The sequence below is a fragment of the Perognathus longimembris genome, chromosome 1 (assembly GCF_023159225.1).
Source record: "Perognathus longimembris pacificus isolate PPM17 chromosome 1, ASM2315922v1, whole genome shotgun sequence".
In the NCBI taxonomy this organism is placed as follows: Eukaryota; Metazoa; Chordata; class Mammalia; order Rodentia; family Heteromyidae; genus Perognathus; species Perognathus longimembris.
Genome location: NC_063161.1, coordinates 108,727,016 through 108,747,226, shown reverse-complemented (window position 1 = coordinate 108,747,226; position 20,211 = coordinate 108,727,016). Strand labels below are relative to the sequence as shown.

The 20,211-nt window shown below is 36.3% G+C and overlaps 1 protein-coding gene across 5 annotated transcripts in view; it reads right to left on the bottom strand.

The window, feature by feature from the left end:
* Positions 1-20,211, bottom strand: part of Ric1 (RIC1 homolog, RAB6A GEF complex partner 1) — a 90,913-nt gene that overhangs the window by 5,861 nt on the left and 64,841 nt on the right. For 4 of the 5 annotated variants that reach the window (XM_048345807.1, XM_048345855.1, XM_048345914.1 and 1 more), the window contains exons 12-22: positions 19,597-19,797; positions 13,879-13,917; positions 13,500-13,610; positions 12,149-12,238; positions 11,112-11,272; positions 9,615-9,753; positions 6,209-6,325; positions 5,050-5,778; positions 3,345-3,503; positions 3,120-3,256; positions 845-1,131 (exon numbers count right to left, since the gene is read on the bottom strand). In XM_048345807.1, coding sequence (XP_048201764.1) covers positions 845-1,131; positions 3,120-3,256; positions 3,345-3,503; positions 5,050-5,778; positions 6,209-6,325; positions 9,615-9,753; positions 11,112-11,272; positions 12,149-12,238; positions 13,500-13,610; positions 13,879-13,917; positions 19,597-19,797 — 2,170 coding nt within the window. The remainder of the gene's footprint in view (positions 1-844; positions 1,132-3,119; positions 3,257-3,344; positions 3,504-5,049; positions 5,779-6,208; positions 6,326-9,614; positions 9,754-11,111; positions 11,273-12,148; positions 12,239-13,499; positions 13,611-13,878; positions 13,918-19,596; positions 19,798-20,211) is intronic. The other variant, XM_048345977.1, reaches the window with a different exon arrangement.

Below are 20,211 nucleotides of genomic sequence, written 5' to 3'. Positions count from 1 at the left end.
TTGAGCTGGGTATGTGACTTAGTGGTAGAGTGCTTGACTAGCATGCATGAGGCCGTAGGTTCAATTCCTTAGTACCACATAAACAGAAAAGGCTAGTAATGGCACTGTGGCTCAAGTGCTACAGCACTAGCCTTGAGCACAGGAAGATTCAGGGCCAAGTGTCCAGGCTGAGTTCAAGCCCCAGGACCAGGGAAAAAAAAATTTGTAAATACCATAAAAAGTTTTGTGTGTGTGTGTGTGTGTGTGTGAGAGAGAGAGAGAGAGAGAGAGAGAGAGAGAGAGAGAGAGAGAGAGAGAGAGAGAGAGAGAGAGAGAGAGAGAGCGCGCATACTGGGGCTTGAACTCAGGGCCTGGGCATTGTCCCTTAACTTTTTCACTAAAGACTGATGCTTTACCACAAGTTTTCATAATAAGTCTTCATAAAAAGATCAGAACTGAAAGCTATCTTTTAATTTCTTTCATTTAAACAGCTTTGCTTTATCCCATCAAGTTGTCTAAAATGCATTTTCTTTTCATTTCTTTGGGATGAATTCTGTCAGGAAAAGCTTCACGTAATCAAACAATCATGTTAGCTTTTACACTGTCTTCAACTTGTTTATAATTGTGGTTAGATACATGAATGATCAGACCTCAAGGTTAAAAGACACAGGTTCTATGTCTTTGCCAAATAGTAAATGTTTGAATTATTGTTCAATAAGTTGGCTTTTATTTGCTTGAGTTTAGGATAAATTTGCTTGCTTAATTTAGGAATGAAGAGACTTCTTTAAATGGCAATAGAGTAAAATCTCTAAAAACTTGCGAGTAAAGTAGAATTCTTACAAAAATGGCACAAACTTTATATTACCTGTTCGGTATTTTCCATTTTTGAAAGGGGAATTGATAGAAGAGGCTGGGATAATGGGAAGTGGCCACAGGAAGTCTTTGTGGAGTCTCTTCAGGGCTATCACAAAGTTGTCTACCCGGGCGGCTCGGGTACGTTCCTTGCAGAGCCAACTAATTAATTCAAAGCCTAGCTGGGCTGCAAAACAGCCAAGATCCTTTAACCGCACATCTTCTAAAAGACGCCGAGCATGTCTCCACAGCATCATGTCAATATACATGTTCTCAGCACAGTCGCTGTCTTTGCTCCATCTGTAAGTGGAAACAGAAGAAAGCTACAGAATAATCTTTACTATAGGAGCCAGCATACTTTCATGCAGCAGCACTAACCAAGCTGAAAAGGAGGTATGAGATCTACTACCTTTTCAGTGCTTCTCCACCTGAACATCTGAACCAAAATAGCACTTAAGACCAATTTGTAGAATGAACACATGGAATAGGAATAAATAAGAGACAAAAAAAGTCAGATCAGGAAGAAGGTAATGGAATTGAAGGAAAGGAATAAATAAGTGCTATATTTGGAAAGGCCAATGAAAACAGGGAAGGAGATCAAAGAAATTAAAAGATACAAAGTAACATCAAATCTCTCAACATGAGTTATATAGACATAGGAAAATAAAACTGACTTAAAAAGTAACAACTGGATATAGTCTCATATCTTAAGCTAATGTGGTATAACTTACTGTGAGTACAGTGGAAAAATGAAGAGTCCAGTGTGGGGTAATAATGCCTGGATTCAGATCTTGGCTGTGCCACCCATTGCATGAACAGAACCAAGTTTTTTGAGCCTCTTTTACCACCCATATATTTGTTTGGATTAAAAAACCCACACATGTGGTTAGAACGGTGCCTGCTACACAGTGAGCATTTGGCTTATTAGCCAATAACCTCATGGTATGGTTGAAAAGATGTAACCTACCCATTTTACTTGTACATAGTCCAGGATAATGGTGATAATAATGATTATTTTGTATGTAATGAGGCATGGGTTATGTTAATGGCCAGTGGTAAGAGAATGAAGTAAAATCACAATAAAAATGTTCAGCAAGCTTATGTGTAAGAACAATGGGAACAATATTAAAAGACTGAGAAAAAGAAAAATCAGAAACACATAATAAAGAAATACAAAGACTTTACAAACCAGGGAAAATTCTAATGATCTGTAATGTCTAGTATGAGTTCATAGCCACCTTTCTGGAGACATTATCCATGGATTATGTAGACTTTAGTCTTCAGAATAAACAGACCCTTTTAACTCTTCCCCCTTTTCTTTCTTTCTTTTCTTTTTTTGGCCAGTGTCTGGGCTTCAACTCAGGACCTCAAGGGTAGTAGGGCCTTTTGTGTTCACTCATAGCCAGTATGCTAACACTTGAGCCACACTTCCATGTCAGCTTTTGTTTGCTGGTTAGAGATAATAGTTCCTGGACTTTTCTGCCTGAGCTGGCTTCACACCTTCATCTTGAGTAGCTAGGATTACAGGCATGAGCCACTAGTGTTAGGTCTTCTCCCACTGTTTAATGATTTCTCTAATCAAAAGGCCACGAGAGTCAAATGGATGTACAATATTTATTATTTTTGTCAGTTGGAAAGGCAGGTAAACTACTGGAATTAAGAAGGCTTTTGGATTGTCTGAAGATACTTTTTTTTAATTCTTGTCTTTTCAGAACAATTTAAAATTAGTTGCATTCAGAACAGGTGTATCAAGTTGTGTTCCAACTGCCTGTAATCCCATCTACTCAGAAGGGTGGAAATCAGGAGGTCTGTGGTTCAAGGACAGCCCAGGCAAAAAGTCAGTGAGACCTCATCTCAACAAACTAGTTGGGCATGGATTGCACAACTTATAATCCTTCTACTCTGAAGCATAGGGATGAGGACTACTGTCTTGATGATGAGGATGACCTAAAAGACTAGAGTGTGTGGCTCAAGTGGTAGAGTACCTGTCTAGTAAGCGTGAGGCCCTGAGTTCAAATCTCACCATCACCAAAATATAAAAATAAACACACATACACACAAAAAACCCAAGGCTTAGAAAGTATACAAATAATCCAGAAATGGACTTTTGAGAAAGGAGAAAAAGGAAGCCTTCTGTAGGGTTTCTACGCCTCTTGGAAATGAAAAAAGGATTTGCAATGGGATTAAATGGCAGTTTCCCTAAAACTTAATTTTATAAATGCCCTAAAATAGAATGCATCACGAATACCCTAACAGCAGTAAGAGATTTTTATTCTTGTATCTTTTACCTTTTTCCAGAAGGACCAGATGGCATACTTAGTGTTTTCTGTAAGCTGAATTTACTAGGAGGAACATTTTCAGCTGACTGGGATAAACTGATGCTTCGATTCCTGAAGAACTCAAATCCACCACTTGAACTGGGTTCCTGTGATTATATACAATGTGCAGTATAGTAAGACAAAGATGTTTTGTAGATGTATGACCTAAAGAAGCTATATAGTTTTGCAACTAACCTGAGCTGTAGGTGTGGATGGAGGGGTCTCAGAGTCTCCAGAGCCAATGGCTTTAAGAAATCGAATCATGTGCCGACATAAGTCCCACTTGCCTTGTTCCAATGCTGTGTTGAACAGAAGGGTAGCATGCTGCCTACTTACGGCTGGGACTTCCATATTCTATAATAACCAAGGAAGAGAACATTTCTTTTCTATTGCATGACTTGGAAGATACGTGCATATCTTTTCTCCATACTTTAAACCCAAGGAATGTAGCCACAATACCAAATGCATCAGTTTAACAGAAAGGGCATTAATATATTAGAAATGTTAAAAAGTATCATATAGGAAAAATGAAGTACTCTGCTAGCACAAGAGAAAATATGATTTACTCAACTCCCATTATATGCCAGAGAAGTAACATATACCCTACATATATTACACATTCATTTCCTTCAGTAACTGCAAAAATAGTTAAATCATCCCTATTTCACAGATGAGGGGATGGAGTTATATAAATTGTTGGAGATCAGCAGAAAAGCAAGAATAAAAATCTAGGTTTGCCTAGCTCCAAAAAATTGTATGTCTCCTACAACAGAGAAAGTTTTGAGGATGTGACAAGTATCTTTTCCACGGGTAATACTAAAGTAGTACTGCTATACACTCAACACCCTGAGTACTTTTATAAATTTAACCTTACTGGCTTGTGTGTGCTTTCAGGGAAAGGTACCTTAGAGACTGAGTTTAATCATAATCATTATCTGCCTATCCACAACAGCTTAGGAATTCTGTGGAAAGTTAGTGAGATCACTGAGGGTAACAAAAAGCAGCTGCATTTATTCCGTTCAAGAATTTTATCTTGTTCTTTAGGGTTAGTCAGGAAATAATAGGATCTCAGAGCCATTAGCCTCAACTTCAGCATCTCTGGTTTCAGTTAGTTATTGTGAAGCTGACAGAAAACCAGCTTCTGGCTAAGATTCAAACTAGGTTTATAGTTAGCTTCTTATGCCCATTAAAACCAATTTTACAGTAATGTAAAAAAAACAACCAGTAAGTACAGCTTCTAAAACTCATTTCAGACTTATGAGAACAGCTGTCAAATCCTTTTGCAAATGTATAAGAAAACAAATCTGAAGGATTCTCAAAGAACCTATAATTCTGGGGAAAAAAATGTGTTATGAGGGTCATTCCTGTGATAAATGCAAGCCTTCTCAGAAAGTCTGGCTATGTGAAACTAATGTAAGGTGCTGTGTTACTACCCTAGTTTAGTCAGAATTCCTTAAGCAATTCCAGAAGGAAACAAATCTATTGTTGTGGGGAGCTCAGAGAAATGCACCCATGTCCAAAACTACATTTTCTTCACTGTTAATGCTTCTTATGTATTTTAGCAATCTAATGTACTATTCTGCAATATACTACATATACATTACATATAATAAAAAAATTTCAGTGTTATTTAAAATGAGAATCTGAACTTATTCATCTGTTTTATACCTAAAACATCTAGATTGTTCTAGACAAACCAGATAAAATATTTGTGTAAGGCTACTTTATTATTATTCAAAGAAATTTGTGGTCATTTGGTAAGACTGAGTTCCTCAAAGTGAGATATACAAACTAAACAGAAATGGTGACTATTCCTTAAATACAATCACAGGGTCAAAATGGGGCATTTCTTTTTTTCTAATTGCTCATTCTTGTCATTTTGTAAGAAGAGAATTATTACCTGTAAAATAATAAGGTAAGAGGCAGCTGTGTCCAAATCCTGAGCCATTAAACATTCTTCAAACAAGTCCTTGGGGTTTCCAACAGCTGCAAAAAGGTAGTTCCACAGGGCATATTCAGTCTTCCTAGCACAATGTACAACTGTTTGCAGGAAAAGGGGGAACTCGGTGATAAACTTTGCCACAGTTGGAAGCAGTGGGTCGGGAATAGGTTCCCGTGAGGTAGCTTCTTCTTCTAGCACTTCGTGGAGCATGAGCTCCAGCACATGAGGGAAGTAAGGTAATGCAGCACAGGACTGAGCCAGAAGCAAGGCTTGCTCCCCAAGGTTTCTAACCAGAAGTTGACGTAGAATGTGGTGGAGGTAGATCTGGGAGGTCCTCTCCACAACACAGAAAGGGAAGAGCACCTCCAGATGCTCCCTAGCACTGTTTCGAGTATACAAAGAATCATAGAGTAAAGTGTCATTAACAGCACCAAGAACCAATGCATCTTCAAAGAGAACCGCCAGGGGGTAAATGTTGATATGGAAAGGCAGCATGATCCGCTGGGACAAGAAGGAATGAGGCTTGCGATGATCTCTAGGGAAGAGTGGAAGCCAGACTTTCATCCCTGCACCACCACAGCTCAGCCAGAGGGCCTCTAGAAGGTGACGTTTTTGTTTATTTGCTCGACAGGTTGTCCAGACATTTTCAACAGACTGGGCAAGTACAACAGGAGGACAGAATGGCAGCTGGAGAAGGAACACAAGAATTGTTTTTAAGTTTTAGGAACTAATTTATTAGGTCTTTCAAAATAACAGTATGATACTTTATGGAAAAATAGGGACAAGAAGAATGTATGAGATGGATGAAGGAATAAAAGAATTTTTTTGGTCAGTTGTGGGGCTAGCTACTCAAGAGGCTGAGATCTGAAGATTGCAATTTGAAGCCAGCCCAGGAAAAAAAGTTCCAGTGAGACTCTTATCTCCAATTAACTACTCAAAACCCAGAGTGGTATTGTGGCTCAAGTGGTAGAGCACCAGCAGCCTTGAGCACAAAGAGGCTCAGGGACAGCACCCAGGCCCTGATGTTAAGCCCCACAACTGACCAAAAAAATTCTTTTATTCCTTCATCCATCTCATACATTCTTCTTGTCTGGGAAATTACTTGCACTTTACTCACAAGTTTCCTTTGGGTAGGATTGTTGTCCTTCTCCCGAATCTGAGGGCCTGATCTATCCCTCTGCATCATGATGAGCTGTCCTGCAAGATTCAGCATTATGCTCTCTGCATCACGAGCCTGAAATTCAGACAAAGTAATTATTTGTGCTAATTTATAGGTTTTTGCACACACATTCCCAGCCCCAATCTATAAGGTACATAGATTATGCATCAATATGTACTAAGACTATGATGTATAGCCATTCTGTTAGGCTTTCTGGCTATGGTGGAAAAAGGGTTACAATCGATGAGCAATATCAGGTAACACATAATTGGGAGAAGAACTAAATTATCCTGAAGAAACAAAAATAACCTTACAGGTTCATAAAAAAGAAAGATCAGATTGAGTGTATGGATAGGAAGGGGGGAAAATGGAGAACAATGGAGGGGATAACACTGACAGAGAAGCACTGTATGGTAACTCTGTACAACCACTTAATTAAAAAAAGTCTACGCTGCCCATATTGTAGCCACATATTACCAATGAGCACTTGAAATATGGATAATCTAGTATGAGATACAAATGTAAAAGACATCAATGTCAAAGATTTTCATATTAAAAATAAAGTATCTTTTTAAAAAGATTCTAGCAATTTTGCTGGCAGAGAGAGAAAAGATTTAAAGGATAAAGTGGGACTTGAAAGATTAGGAAAGCCTATGTGAGTAGAAGGAGAAGGTATTTTTAATACTCTAGTTAAGGCATCAGATATAAAATGGAGCTAGAATAGAAATGTTCTATTGGGAAAGAGAAAATAATGTAGCCATACAACAAATATTATGAAAATACAACTAGATGGCAACAGACCTTTGAGAAGGATAAACAGAAAGATCTTGGTCCAGGGCCAGCCTAGGCAAAAGGAGGGCTGGGACATGGCTCAAGTGGTGTACTTGCTCTGCTTGGCTAGTGTAAGGCTAGTGTAAGGCACTACCACTCCCTCCCCCCAAAAATATGGCAACTATAAGGGCAAAGTACCCAGATAATAGCAAAAAATGTAGTAGCTAGGTGGTAGAGGAAAAGGAAAAACAAACACGCACACATAGGACTCAAGAGAGCTTACAGGCTTGTTTTTTTCTATAGTACAGTGATTAATCACATTTACCTCATAAATTAGCTTACCTATTGGATTTGGTTGTTATGGCCTTTTGCCCATGTTATTCCCTTATAGCTCTCCTACAGATAGTCCTGCATTCTGTTTCCTTGTGGTATAACCTAGAGTAATCCTCTCTATAATTCCTGTGAATGAAAGATGACTCTAAACACTTGTTTTGATTTAGGTCCAATGTTTTTGGTAATAATTCTTCACATGAACTTCATATTATATCACCCCAGGAAACACAGCATATCTGGTTTTCCCACGTTTACTGGTGCTATGATTAATAATGGTTAGGTATGATGGTCTGATCTTTTTGTAGTGAAGATTCATACAACAGTGACCACTGCTAACTCAGCCTTCTTGGGCTGTAAAATAGTAGCTTTCATGTTCCTTCTAACCATTTTTTTTTTTTTTAATACGGTGCAGGTACTTGGCATGAACTCAAGAGCCTGGCTGCTATCCCTTAGCTTTTTCCCTCAAGGCTGGCACTCTACCACTTGAGTATACTTCCACTTCCAGCTTTTTGGAGATTAATTGGAGATAAAAGTCTCACCGACTTTGCTGCCTTGGTTGGCTTTGAACCATGATCCTGATGTCAACCTCCTGAGTAGCTACAATTAGAGGAGTGAGTCACCAGCACCCAGCTCACATCTTTTAACTGAAATTCTTATATAAAATACAACTTCCTTTGCCAGTTGTGGTAGCTCAAACCTGTAATCCTAGCTCCTTAGGAAGTGAAATTAGAGAATGTATGTTCAAGGCTAGCCTGGCCATAAAAGTTTGTGAGACTCCAGGTACAGTGGTGCAGAGCTACAAAGGTAAAACAATGGCTGTGTGATATAGTGTGTCCCTGTCATCCCCAGGGATATAGAAAAATACAAAGAGAGAACTGCAACCTATGCAGGATGGGTATATAGACTCTACCTTGACAATAAAGCAAAAAGGGGCTGAAGTCGTGGCTCAAGTGGTTGAGCATCAGCCTAGCAAGTAGGAGGCCCCAACTTCCATCCCCATTATTACCAACAAACAACCCACCCCCAACCCAACTTCCTTTAATCAATTAGGATTATCTGGTTACCAAGGTATAATTTGCAGAGAAAACTGAAGCTGTATTTTAAGGAAAATCATAAGTTTCGCTGCAGAAGAGGGACCAAAATAGTTAAGAGGTGTAGTTGGACATATGAAAAATTTGAGCATATATATGAAAATTCAGAAACAGATATGAGAACCAAAGGGAAAGCCAAGGAATGACAACTGTCTGTGAATATTCTAGGGTTGTTACATGGAAGGAAATTTTGCTTTTATTATTTGTTTCAAAGAATAGAGAAACAGAACAGGCTGTTACAAATCAAGTTTTTTAATGAGGTAGTTCAATTTTCCATTACTGTATAAAGTGGTGAGTTTAAAGGAAGTTCCTCAAGAAGTAAAAGACAAGCAAGCATGGTTGTGGATGACATATGTACAGAGCATTTTCCACTGACAGTAGACGCTCAGTTGACATGAAGTTTGGCAAGTGCTGGTATAATAGAAGGAACCTTAAAACAGGAAATTATGGTCCTGGGTGGTACTTGATTACTTCAATCAGAAACTATGGAATGATACCTTAACTAATTATGGAGTCTTCCATATTCTAAATTTATTCTACTTCTCATCTCCCCTAACACCATTCACTAATCCTCATGATGGCCTCCCAGCTGCTCTCCCTTGATGCAGTTGTATTCCATTTCAGTTTATTTTCCTCCTCACAGAATAAACACTGTAAGCTTAGCTCTAGTAATACCTACCTTTAACCACTCTTAAAATTCTAAGTCTAAAGTTACTAATAGCCTATGTAAGATTCACACTTTCACTTCTATGTGTTTAGTTGCTCTAAACTTTTGCCAATTCCTTTTGTGTGTCATGTTCCCTCCTGTCTGTGGGCCTTACTATGCCTTCTGCCTGAAATTCCTCCTTGTTGCTTAAGCATTAATCATTTTCTATAGTGCAATTTAGTGGTACAGAATCTCTGACTGTTCAGATTACATCAGGTTTGTGGTATTTGGTCTTGGTAATCTATACTTTTTGGTATACAGAAGAACAATTAATTATGTATATAATTATTTAATGATGAGCAGAAACAGTTGTTTAGTTGGCCACTAAAATGCAGTATATCATCATACAAGGCACACTGTAGATAGCATTTAGATGTTAAACAAATAAATAGTTCCTAATATTAACTTAAAACACTAAACACTGAGATATAAATTCCCAAGAGCTCTGAAAATGGTATGGTACCTGTTGTGGCATTTTCAAGGTGATTCCATTCTCTGTACTCACTGATGTCAGAGTGACAGATACTACAAGGAAAGGATGAGGAATGTAGCGTGACATGGAGACCTCCTGAAGAACTTGAATACCAGCAGTAGTATGTGAACTATATAAAAACAAAAGTAATCCTCATAGCTCAGTAACAATGTTAACAAGGTCTTGTTTCCCCTTTCCTTTTGTGCTTCTAATGTAGTAACATCATAGATTTCATGATTATGAAAGATCCAAATAAATGTCTTTTACTATCATCCTCTCATCTCTAAATATCCCCCCAATAAGAATTAGCAACATTGAAAATTCCAAAGAACAAATATGGGAATAAGAAACAAAAGAAAATTATGACATTGGTGAGAAGGATTTAAAAAAACAGGGAAGAAGCTATAAGGACAGATGTATTTAAGGGGTTGTGAAAGGATAAAGATTTAAATACTTGGGCTGATAATGTGTCTTAATTTTTATCTCTGGTTTACTCCCCAATCACTGTGCTACTTTAGCAAAAACATACTTCAGGGCAATTAAACAAACATCTCTCAGAACAAAACTAAACTCACAAGGTATAGTTCGAAATGCTCCAAGCTGACTAGATTAGGTACCAAGAAAAATATATGGCCACATGTAGCAGGATCTTTGCTTTGTCCTGTTCCAGACTACAGCCATCAAGGGCAGTGGAAATGTGACTCTGCACAGGACATGTTTTCTAAAGCTTTAAGCCATGGAACCACTTCAAATTTCTCCAAGTGTTTAGAATATTAGGATACCAATCAGTCTCAAGAATGTCAAAAATATACACAATGGTTTATTCTAGTCATAATCTTTCCCTCCCTACCAAAAGAATCCAGGAAAATCAGCTGACAATATTAGGACAGGCTATTTCTTCCTTTCGTGAGTACTACATAATTATTACTCATTTAAAACTCCTAATGGGTAGACATATGAAGGAAAGGGAGGTATATAGTCATAAAATTCAATACATTTGAATTTCCTATGAAATTAAGAAAATTGAGGGGAGGAGTAGAATTGGGAGGGATAGGGAAGAATGATGAAAGGGGATACATAGATCAAGATGTACTATATTTGGGGCTGGGATTGTGGCCTAATGGTAGAGTGCTTGCCTACCATACATGAAGCCCTGGGTTTGATCTCAGTACCACATACACAGAAAAAGCCAGAAATGGCGCTGTGGCAAGTGGTAGAGTGCTAACTTTGAGCCAAAGAAGCCAGGGACAGTACTCAGGTCCTGAGTTCAAGACCCAGGGCTGGCAAAAAAAAAAAAAAAGCACTGTATTTATAAACAGATTCACGGAATGTAACTCCATTGTAACTACTTTAAAGATAATTAAAAAAAAAACAAATAAAAAAGTCCTTATATTAAAACTAAATATAAAGGTATAGGAAATGTTTGGAGAAAATTAAAAAAAGAATACAATAAATAAGTACAATTGTGATATATATTCTATAACTTACCCATCAGATTTTCTTTCAATACTATAAAGGCAAATTGAACAGTCTGCTCTAAATACTATTACCATGTCCCGGAAAACACTAAGCAGTAATGTTTCTGCTTGTGTCTTGGTGACATGAGCAAAGGCATTATCCAGATTGGATGTTCGTAAGTATACTCTGAGCTGAAAAAGACAAAAATGAAAATCATAAGAACAGGATGGTTAACCAGGGATATCTAAATACTTTAGCCATACTATTTATTTTTTTTAATCTATAGCTTTATCCTTAACATTCAAGTAATTGTATTTTGGCAGGCTATGTTCATTTTTACACATAGGTTAAAAACATGGTTATCAAAACCATGAGATATGTCAGACACTGGTGACTCATGCCATAATCCTAGCTACTCAGGAAGCTAAGATCTGAGGGATTGTGGTTCGAAGCCAGGCCAGGAAGGGAAATCCGTGAGACTCTTATCTCCAATTAGCCACCAAAAAGCTGATAGTGGGACTGTAGCTCAAGTAGCAGAGCCTTGAGATTTTAAAATAGTTCAGGACCCAGCGCCCAGGCTCTGAATTCAAGACCCAGGACCAGCACAAACACACACATACTACTCCCCTGCATCCCCTGGCTCCCCCCAAAAACCCCATAAGACATTCCTTTTAGACTAAACATGCTCACACTTCCTATGAGACCGCAGTTTCTCAGAACAAACCATATAAATAATAAGTCTCTTTAAGAATAGTCATTCATTCGAGCATTTTTACTTTTAACTTTCAAATTTTACAGAGGATAACAAATCTAGCAGCTAAACTTGTTACAAAAATTTTGTTTTCCTTTCTGTTTTTAAGACAAGCTCTCACTACATAAAGGCTAGCCCTAACTCCAGAGGGTTAGGATAGAAAAGATTTTTTAAGTTCCAACTGTCACTTACAAAAATTAAAAAACAAAAACAAACAGTAACAACTTGGAACAGTATGTTTTTTTTTAGTTTTCAATGAATTATTTAGCTTTAAAATATAAAAAGCAATTATTTCTTAGAGGAAAAAAAAACTTACCTCTTCTTGATGATCATTTATGTTATAACATGCAAGGACCATAAAATCATTCCACCATGCTAGGCCACCAGTCACAATCATGTTTTGCTCCTTAAAAGAAAATTTAAAAACATAATGACCTTAATTATGTTACCAGAAATTACAAGAATATAGCAGACATAAAAGTTTCACATTTTTTTCTGCTTCAGTCTCTATTGATTACTCTAGAAGCTTTATTAATAATATTTCATATCCTATTCTTTAACATTTCTAAGCTGGGCAAAGTGGTTCACATCTGTAACCTTAAATCTGGTAATACTGCTTCAGAGCCAAACCATTCAGAAAAGTCCAAGACTCTTATCTCCAACCAACAAAATGCCAGACTGGAGGTGAAACACCAAGCAATAGCCCAAATTCCTGAGTTCAAGGTCTGGGACCAGAATAACAGCAAAAAAAAATAAATAAAAATGAAAAAAACAAATATGCAATTGAGGGAAGAGGTGAAGTTGTAAGGGATGAGGAAGAATAATGGAAGGGTGATATCAATTAATATATATCCATTGTACTTATAAACTGACAGGTTGAATCCCTTTGTAAAACACTAAAGATGTTTTTAAAAAACATTATGGTTTAAATTTTTGCTTTATTATTCATCAGACTAGTGACTGAATTCTAATTTCCTTTTTTATCAAATGGTAGGTAAGAGCAGGATCCTCATTGCATTGTTGTGAAGATGACTGTGAGGATACATGTAAAAGCACCTCTGAGTGCCTGATACACAAAGGGCACCTATTATATGTTCATTTTCTTCTCTTGTCCTCTCATTTGATTCCTGTAGAGTCTACTTGTGTGTGTGTATGCACATGTGTGTTTATCACATCACAGTGAATGATTTCAAATTTTATCATACCTGATAAGAGTGTTATCTTCAACCTTGAAGACATTAAATCTTCAAGCTAAAAAATTATTTTTATCCATCTTAAGAAATATTTTAAAGGGGCTGGGGATATAGCCTAGTGGCAAGAGTGCCTGCCTCGGATACACGAGGCCCTAGGTTCGATTCCCCAGCACCACATATACAGAAAAAGGCCAGAAGCGGCGCTGTGGCTCAAGTGGCGGAGTGCTAGCCTTGAGCAGGAAGAAGCCAGGGACAGTGCTCAGGCCCTGAGTCCAAGGCCCAGGACTGGCCAAAAAAAAAAATATATATATATTTTAAAAACCCAACTATTTCAACAAAAGATCCTTTGTGAAATTATCAAGTACTGTATCAAAATGCCTTATCAATATTATCCAATATCAATTCCTTATATTTGTGTTTCTCTTTAAAGCGCTTATAATTGTGAAATTGCATTTTAGTGTCAGAAAGACTAACCTGAGTTATGTTTCCAAAGAGTTTCCATTTTTTGGTGAGTAAAGAGTAATGTGCAAAACCAAACTTGCCAACCACAGCAATATTCTGTCCAAGTTTATCAATAGCTGAAAACTATAAAAAAAAATTAGAAACTTTTCCTTGAAAATCTGCGTATTTTTAGCTATACAATACTTAATAGTATGTAAGGTGAATAGATGATTAGCAAATACTTGCTAAGTGAAATAATATAAAATGCTAAATTTAAAAATACAAATATAGTAATACTTTACAAAATTAAATATGGTAGTACAATGATTATTAAAATTTTACTCATCAATATACACAGTGCAGGTCTCTTAATTCCCAGACTGAATTGCAACAGTATCAATAAATAACTCACCCGTATAGGCCAATTGCTTTCTAGATAGGTACTGGAAATCTATAGAAAATAACACATCAATTTGGTAAGACTTATAAAATTAAACTTATAAAATTAAAGCAGTAACTTATCACAATATAAGACTCAGCTTTTATAGGGCTTAAGATGTCTCATCAAATGGCTTATTGGAAGAGCACTTGGAATTTATATATAACAGCATTTATAATTTATATATGAAATAACATTTCAAATCTCACATCAGGCTTTCCTCTTTTTTCTATGATTATAATATTAAAATAAATACAAACTAGCAAGTTTTTTTCTTTTAGAAAAGTACACATGACAGCAGTTATGAATTATGCTGATGAAGAATTTTGGTTTACAGATATAAACCATCTTTCAAAAACCTTATCTAATTAATTATAGCTTCAGGAATAATTTTGGTTTTAAACAGAAATATTTATATTACCTGTATGTTTTTCTGATGAATGGAACAGTGCTTATAAAATTAAAAGATATAAAAATGTATAAAGTACAAAGTGACATTATGTTGCTCAGCAACAACCAGTGGTTTGCTTTTAAAAAAAGAAAGCATCCATCAACATGTATGGCTATACTTAAACTACTACTTCCTTCTATTCATCTATACTCTGTAACACCAGTGGTCATATTTTCTGATGATAGGTCTTTTCCACCTTTGTACAGGAGTCTTTGAATTGCACTAACAAAACTTTTATGCTTAGAGAACTGGACTTCAGGGCTGGGAATATGCCTAGTGGTAAAGTGCTCGCCTCATATACATGAAGCCCTGGGTTCGATTCCTCAGCACCACATATATAGAAAAAAGCCAGAAGTGGCGCTGTGGCTCAAGAGGTAGAGTGCTAGCCTTGAGCAAAAAGAAGCCAGGGACAGTGTTCAGGCCCTGAGTCCATGCCCCAGGACTGGCAACAAAAACAAAACAAGAACTGGACTTCATAAATTTTAGCTGCATAGGCTCTGATCACTGTATTAGCCTATTAAAAGTTTTATTGAGCACTGGGTAGAAATGTAGTGAGTATAAATTAACAGAATAGAACAAAGGAAGAATCTTCTGTTCCTGGAATGAGAAATGCTTCAATTTATTCGTATGCAAGAAAAATGGTCATATATATATATTTTTTTAAAACCAAAGCCATATAAAGTATAATAAAAACAATAAGGTTGTTTGCCAACTGTTTGTGAAGAATCAAGTAAAAATAACATATTGAAAACATCTGTATTATCCATGATAAAATTAATTCATACAATTGACTATTATCTAGTAAGTTAAAATCAAACTATTATCTAGTAAGTTAAAATCAAAGTTAATACCCTTTAGTACATTAGAAAATTCTTATTCTCAATGCTGATTTAAAGAAGCCTAGCCTACAGAATTAAAGACAACAGTCTGATAATAGATGTTTAAAGAATGAATAACTTATATCTTAACAGATTTGGTAAACTTTTCAAGCCAATTAATAAAGTTCACCATGACAGGCAAAATTAATTTAGAATAAAGGTAAAATGGTAATGACTGAGTGGTAAAATGAAAGATAAAAGCTTTTTTTTTTTTTTTTTGGCCAGTCTGGCAGCTTGAACTCAGGGCCTGCAAGCTGTCCTTGAGTTTCTTTCGCTCAATGTTCACTAACAATCTTCCACTTGAGCCACAGCACCACTTCTGGCTTTTTCTGTTTATGATGATGCTGAGGAATTGAACACAGGGCTTTTTGCATGCTAGACAAGCTCTCTACCACTAAACCACATTCTCAGCCCGAAAAGCAGCTTTTTCTTTTTTTCTTTTTTTTTTTTGCCAGTTGTGGCACTTGGACTCAGGGCCTGAGCACTGTCCCTGGCTTCTTTTTGCCACAGCGCCCCTTCTGGCCTTTTCTATATATGTGGTGCTGCGGAATTGAACCCAGGGCTTCATATATACGAGGCAAGCACTCATGCCACTAGGCCATATTCCCAGCCCCCAAAAGCAGCTTTCTAAAAGGCTGTAAGTGTATTTTTTTTTAATTAAGAAATAAGAATAGCTGAGTACTGGTGTTCATGCCTATAATCTTAGCTATTCAGGAGGCTGATATCTTAGAATTGTGATTATCAGCTGGGCAGGAAAGTCTGTGAGACTTTTATCTCCAATTTAATTACCAAAAAGCCAGGAGTAGTGGCTCAAGTGGTAGAGTGTTAGCCTTGAGAAAAAGAAAGGAAAAAAAAAGCAAACGCAAAAAAACCCACAAAACCACAAAAATAAACGACAACAGCAAACAAAAACAACCACAAAACCCAGAGAAAATGACCAGGTCCTGAGTTCAAACCTTAAGAATGGCACCAGAAAAAATAACAATAATTTACATAAAAGATTTGACAGATATACCTAAGTATAACCTTCTCCCCCCTTGATCTGTGACACCTAAAAAGCAATTCTAACTTCATTAGTACTTATAAAACAGTTGGGTAGATAATGTAGGAGCTAGTATCTCACTACAAAAATGGGCTTCAACATCGTTTCAATTCATGGGAAGCAAAATAAAGTCTTATCACATCATCACGCTATAATGAATATTTGCAAGAGAAAATTTATTAATTTAAAGTGCAAAAATCTATAAAGTATTATAAATTACAAGTGGCATATTTGGGTGATGTTCAAAACTTTAAGCTTTATTTTTCATGTTTAGTTTTACATTTTATGTCTGAAGATATGAAATACAAAACAAAAATCTTGTATTTTTCCTGATGTCACCTTTACTAGGATACGTGTCATGTGAACTTTGAACTACACACCTAATCCTAAGAAAGAAAATGGTAGGAGGAAAGAGGCAGCTAATAATAACAAGAACCCGAGTCATAAATGTATACTCAGGGCACAAAAGTCATGCCACATCACTAGAAAAGGCACAGAAACAACCTCCACCCTTCTTAATAAAGGATTTTCCAGTTTCTATTACATGGAACCTACCATCTTTTATAAGTAATTCTGCGAAAGAAACACATCTTCCTAACTAGTTAAGAAAACTATCTTCTTAAATTGATCTGTGTCAAATTCCACACTCGGCATACTTAAAAAATACTGAAGACTGAAACAGCCTTAAAAAAACAATAAACCTACTCCTGACACCACTAGCATAGCGCCTGATACAATGTAGGTTTTTATCTCTGGCATTTTATGCTAGACAATAATAATTAATGACCCTTCCAGAAATTAATGTAATTTACATTACATGAAATAACTTTAAAAGACAATTCAAATAGTCACACTGCCTAAAACGAGAAGGCTTTAAATTAAAAAAAAAACAAAACCTCAAACTGTGCTCCATTACTTCCTAAATTTGTAACTAGCAAAGTTAAATTAAAAGAATAAATTAAATTAAAAGAATTAAATTAAAAGAATAAATTAAAAGAATAAAAATAAATGGAAAAAAAACATTGTTTATATTGCCAGTTCATAATCTTGTTTATACTGCCAGTTAACCATGTATGTTCCACTTTAGCTAAAGAAAAAATTAACATAGAACCTTCTTCTAAGCTAGAAACTATAAGATAGAGGGTTTAAACAAACAAACATGCACCACTCTAGATGAGGAAGAAAAAGAGCAGCAGAGAATGCTGGAGCTCATTTGATGAACTTTAAGCTATACAATAAGCATACAAAGTATAAGTAACACAAAGAAACCAACTTTGATGAAGGATGTGATTTGATCCTAGAAAAGAGGCTATGTTGGAAGGGGAATTCATCCAGGAACCTATATTCTTGTGGAGCCATTAAAGGCTGGAAGCTTTCATACTATATAAGTCCCTGGTAATGACCACCACTCTGCCTGGGCAACTCCAAGTAAACCGTGGTCAAACAGGCTAATTCGAAGTTTTATCTCAGGGTTGGTAGTATATTATATGTTTTAACATTTAGTACCTATATTTTAAAAAACACTAAACTTATTACTTTAATGTAATCACAGTAAGGGTAGGTCTGCCACTACTCTGTCGTGTGGCACTAGACAAGTACCATTAACTTTCCTGGGCCTCAATTTCCTCCTGTATGAACTCCAATTGGATTATATGATCACTAAGGTCCTTCCAGCTCTAAAAATTCTATGAATCTATAGTAATTTAATTGCCTTGGGAGTACAATTGTGGCATTATTTTTAAGGAAACTGAAAAACTTAGGTAAACTCATACTTTAAAAGTTCATCTTTCTAAATATCTCTAGCTATTTAATGAACAGAATGACAGAAGAATCTTGCTAATACCTGTCTAAAAGTGTTGTATGCTACTGTTTTGGAATCCTTCATAAATAGCTAAGAATCACTGAATTTTTGAACTGGAAGGAAATTCAATATTGTTATTGCCTGATGGATTTTTGAGTTCCAGACCTACCTTCTTTGATCCTCTGCTCTAGTGGTTCTCTGGTAACACAGACCTGGCTAGGCAGAACTGGCATTGATGCTAGGTCAGTGTAGAATGAATAGTTCAAAGTATGGGGAAATGAAAATAGCAGAGAAATGGCTATAGGAGAGAAGGGAGCAGTGGAAAATTTTAGTCAAGGAAGTAGCTGATGCAGTTTTATTTAAAAATGTTACTTATTATAAAATGGTATGTACATTGTTTGATTCTATGAATTTATTAATGTAAGCTATACAAGTCAATGTAGGAGATATTTCTCCTTCAACCTTTTACATAATGGCTATTTTTCTGTCACAGAGAGAAGCTGGCAAAGGATTATGGAAATAGAAATTAAACAGACCTAAAAGAAACTGGATGGGTGGAACACACATGTAATCTTAATACTTGGGGAGACTGAAGGAGGAGGGCCAGAAGTCTGAGGCCAGTATGGACCACATAGTGAGTTCAAGGCTAGACTAAGCCAAGCAAACAAAAACAACACACTCGTGCACAAATACACACAGATAAGAAAAGTGACCACAAGTAAACCAAGAATAGGAGCTGATATATTTTGGCTCCAAAGGGGGAAACAAATCACTCAGGACTTTAAAAAATATATATACGAGTTCTTTTAAAAAATAAAGGTATTAACAACAAAGTTGTAGAATGACCTGGGTGCACTGTCAGGTGATTAACATTAATGTGACCCAATTAATTAGGTTAGCTGCACAAGGTACTAGTCAAAATTACCACTCTCTATGCAGTGTTAACACTTTCACCTTTGTGAATTCATAGAGCTAGATTAAGCAAAAAAGGAGGCAGAGCCAAGCACTGGTGATGAAATTGAGATCTGAGAATCATGGTATGAAGCCAGCCCTGGCAGGAAAAGGTGTAAGATTCTTATCTCCATTAAAAGCTGGAAGTGGAGCTGTGGCTCAAGTGGTAGAGCACTAGCCTTGAACAACAACAACAACAAAAACAAACAAACAAAAACTTAGAGACAGTGCCAGTGCCCAGGCCCTGAGTTAAATAAAGCCCTAGGATTGGCATATTAAAATAAAGTAAAACAACATAAAATAAAATAGGCAGCTGAAAGTAAATAATTATTTTCAATGAGGAGACAAAGAAATTTCTAGTTACTAACACTACTGATGGATTTAATACAGATTAACATATACTCTGTATCAAATGGAAAGAAAAAATATAAAAGCACAGAAAAGTGTAAATGAGATGTAATAGTTAAAAATTCTGTTTTCTGAACAGGCAAAAATACTTAGAAAAATCTGTTCCAAGTGATATCTTACCATGAAATAAATCACTAGTAACTGGCAAATGAACACTTACCTGTACTACATGCCAATGTCGATGTCCAAGTAAAGTGCTTAAACCCTGAGACTCAAAACCTCCATCTGTAAATGGGCTCTTTTCCCTGCTGGGCTTCGGCTGAGAGTGTGAAGAGCCCTTGGGATTCTGGGCTTGCGATGCCTCGCCACAGTTCAAGTATAAGCGATCCTCTCCCTGAAGCAATACCTGCTCTTGGTTACTCTAGACAGGAAAAGAAGAAGAAGAAGAAAGAAAAGAGGGAAAAAAATCAAACAGAAGTAACAATCTAGGCAGGGAATCTAAGTAATATGCTGACCTCGTTTTATTACAGAAAATGTACCATGAATCAATGTTGATTTTCTTCACAGAAGACAAAGATTAAATAATTTCAGCACTCTTAAAAAGAATAGGTTATATCTTAGGGATTATTTTTCAGCACAAATAGTGATTATTTCCCAGCATAAATAGGATTTTTGTTAAAGTATGTTTTATCATAGAGCTGTAATCTTGCTCAGGCTTACAACTGTTATAGTAGTATCTTTTCATTAATTTAATGTAAGACAAAAAAGTTACACCTGAAAACTGAAATATAACTGAATTATATGAAAAGTGAAAAACTGAATTATAACTACTTAT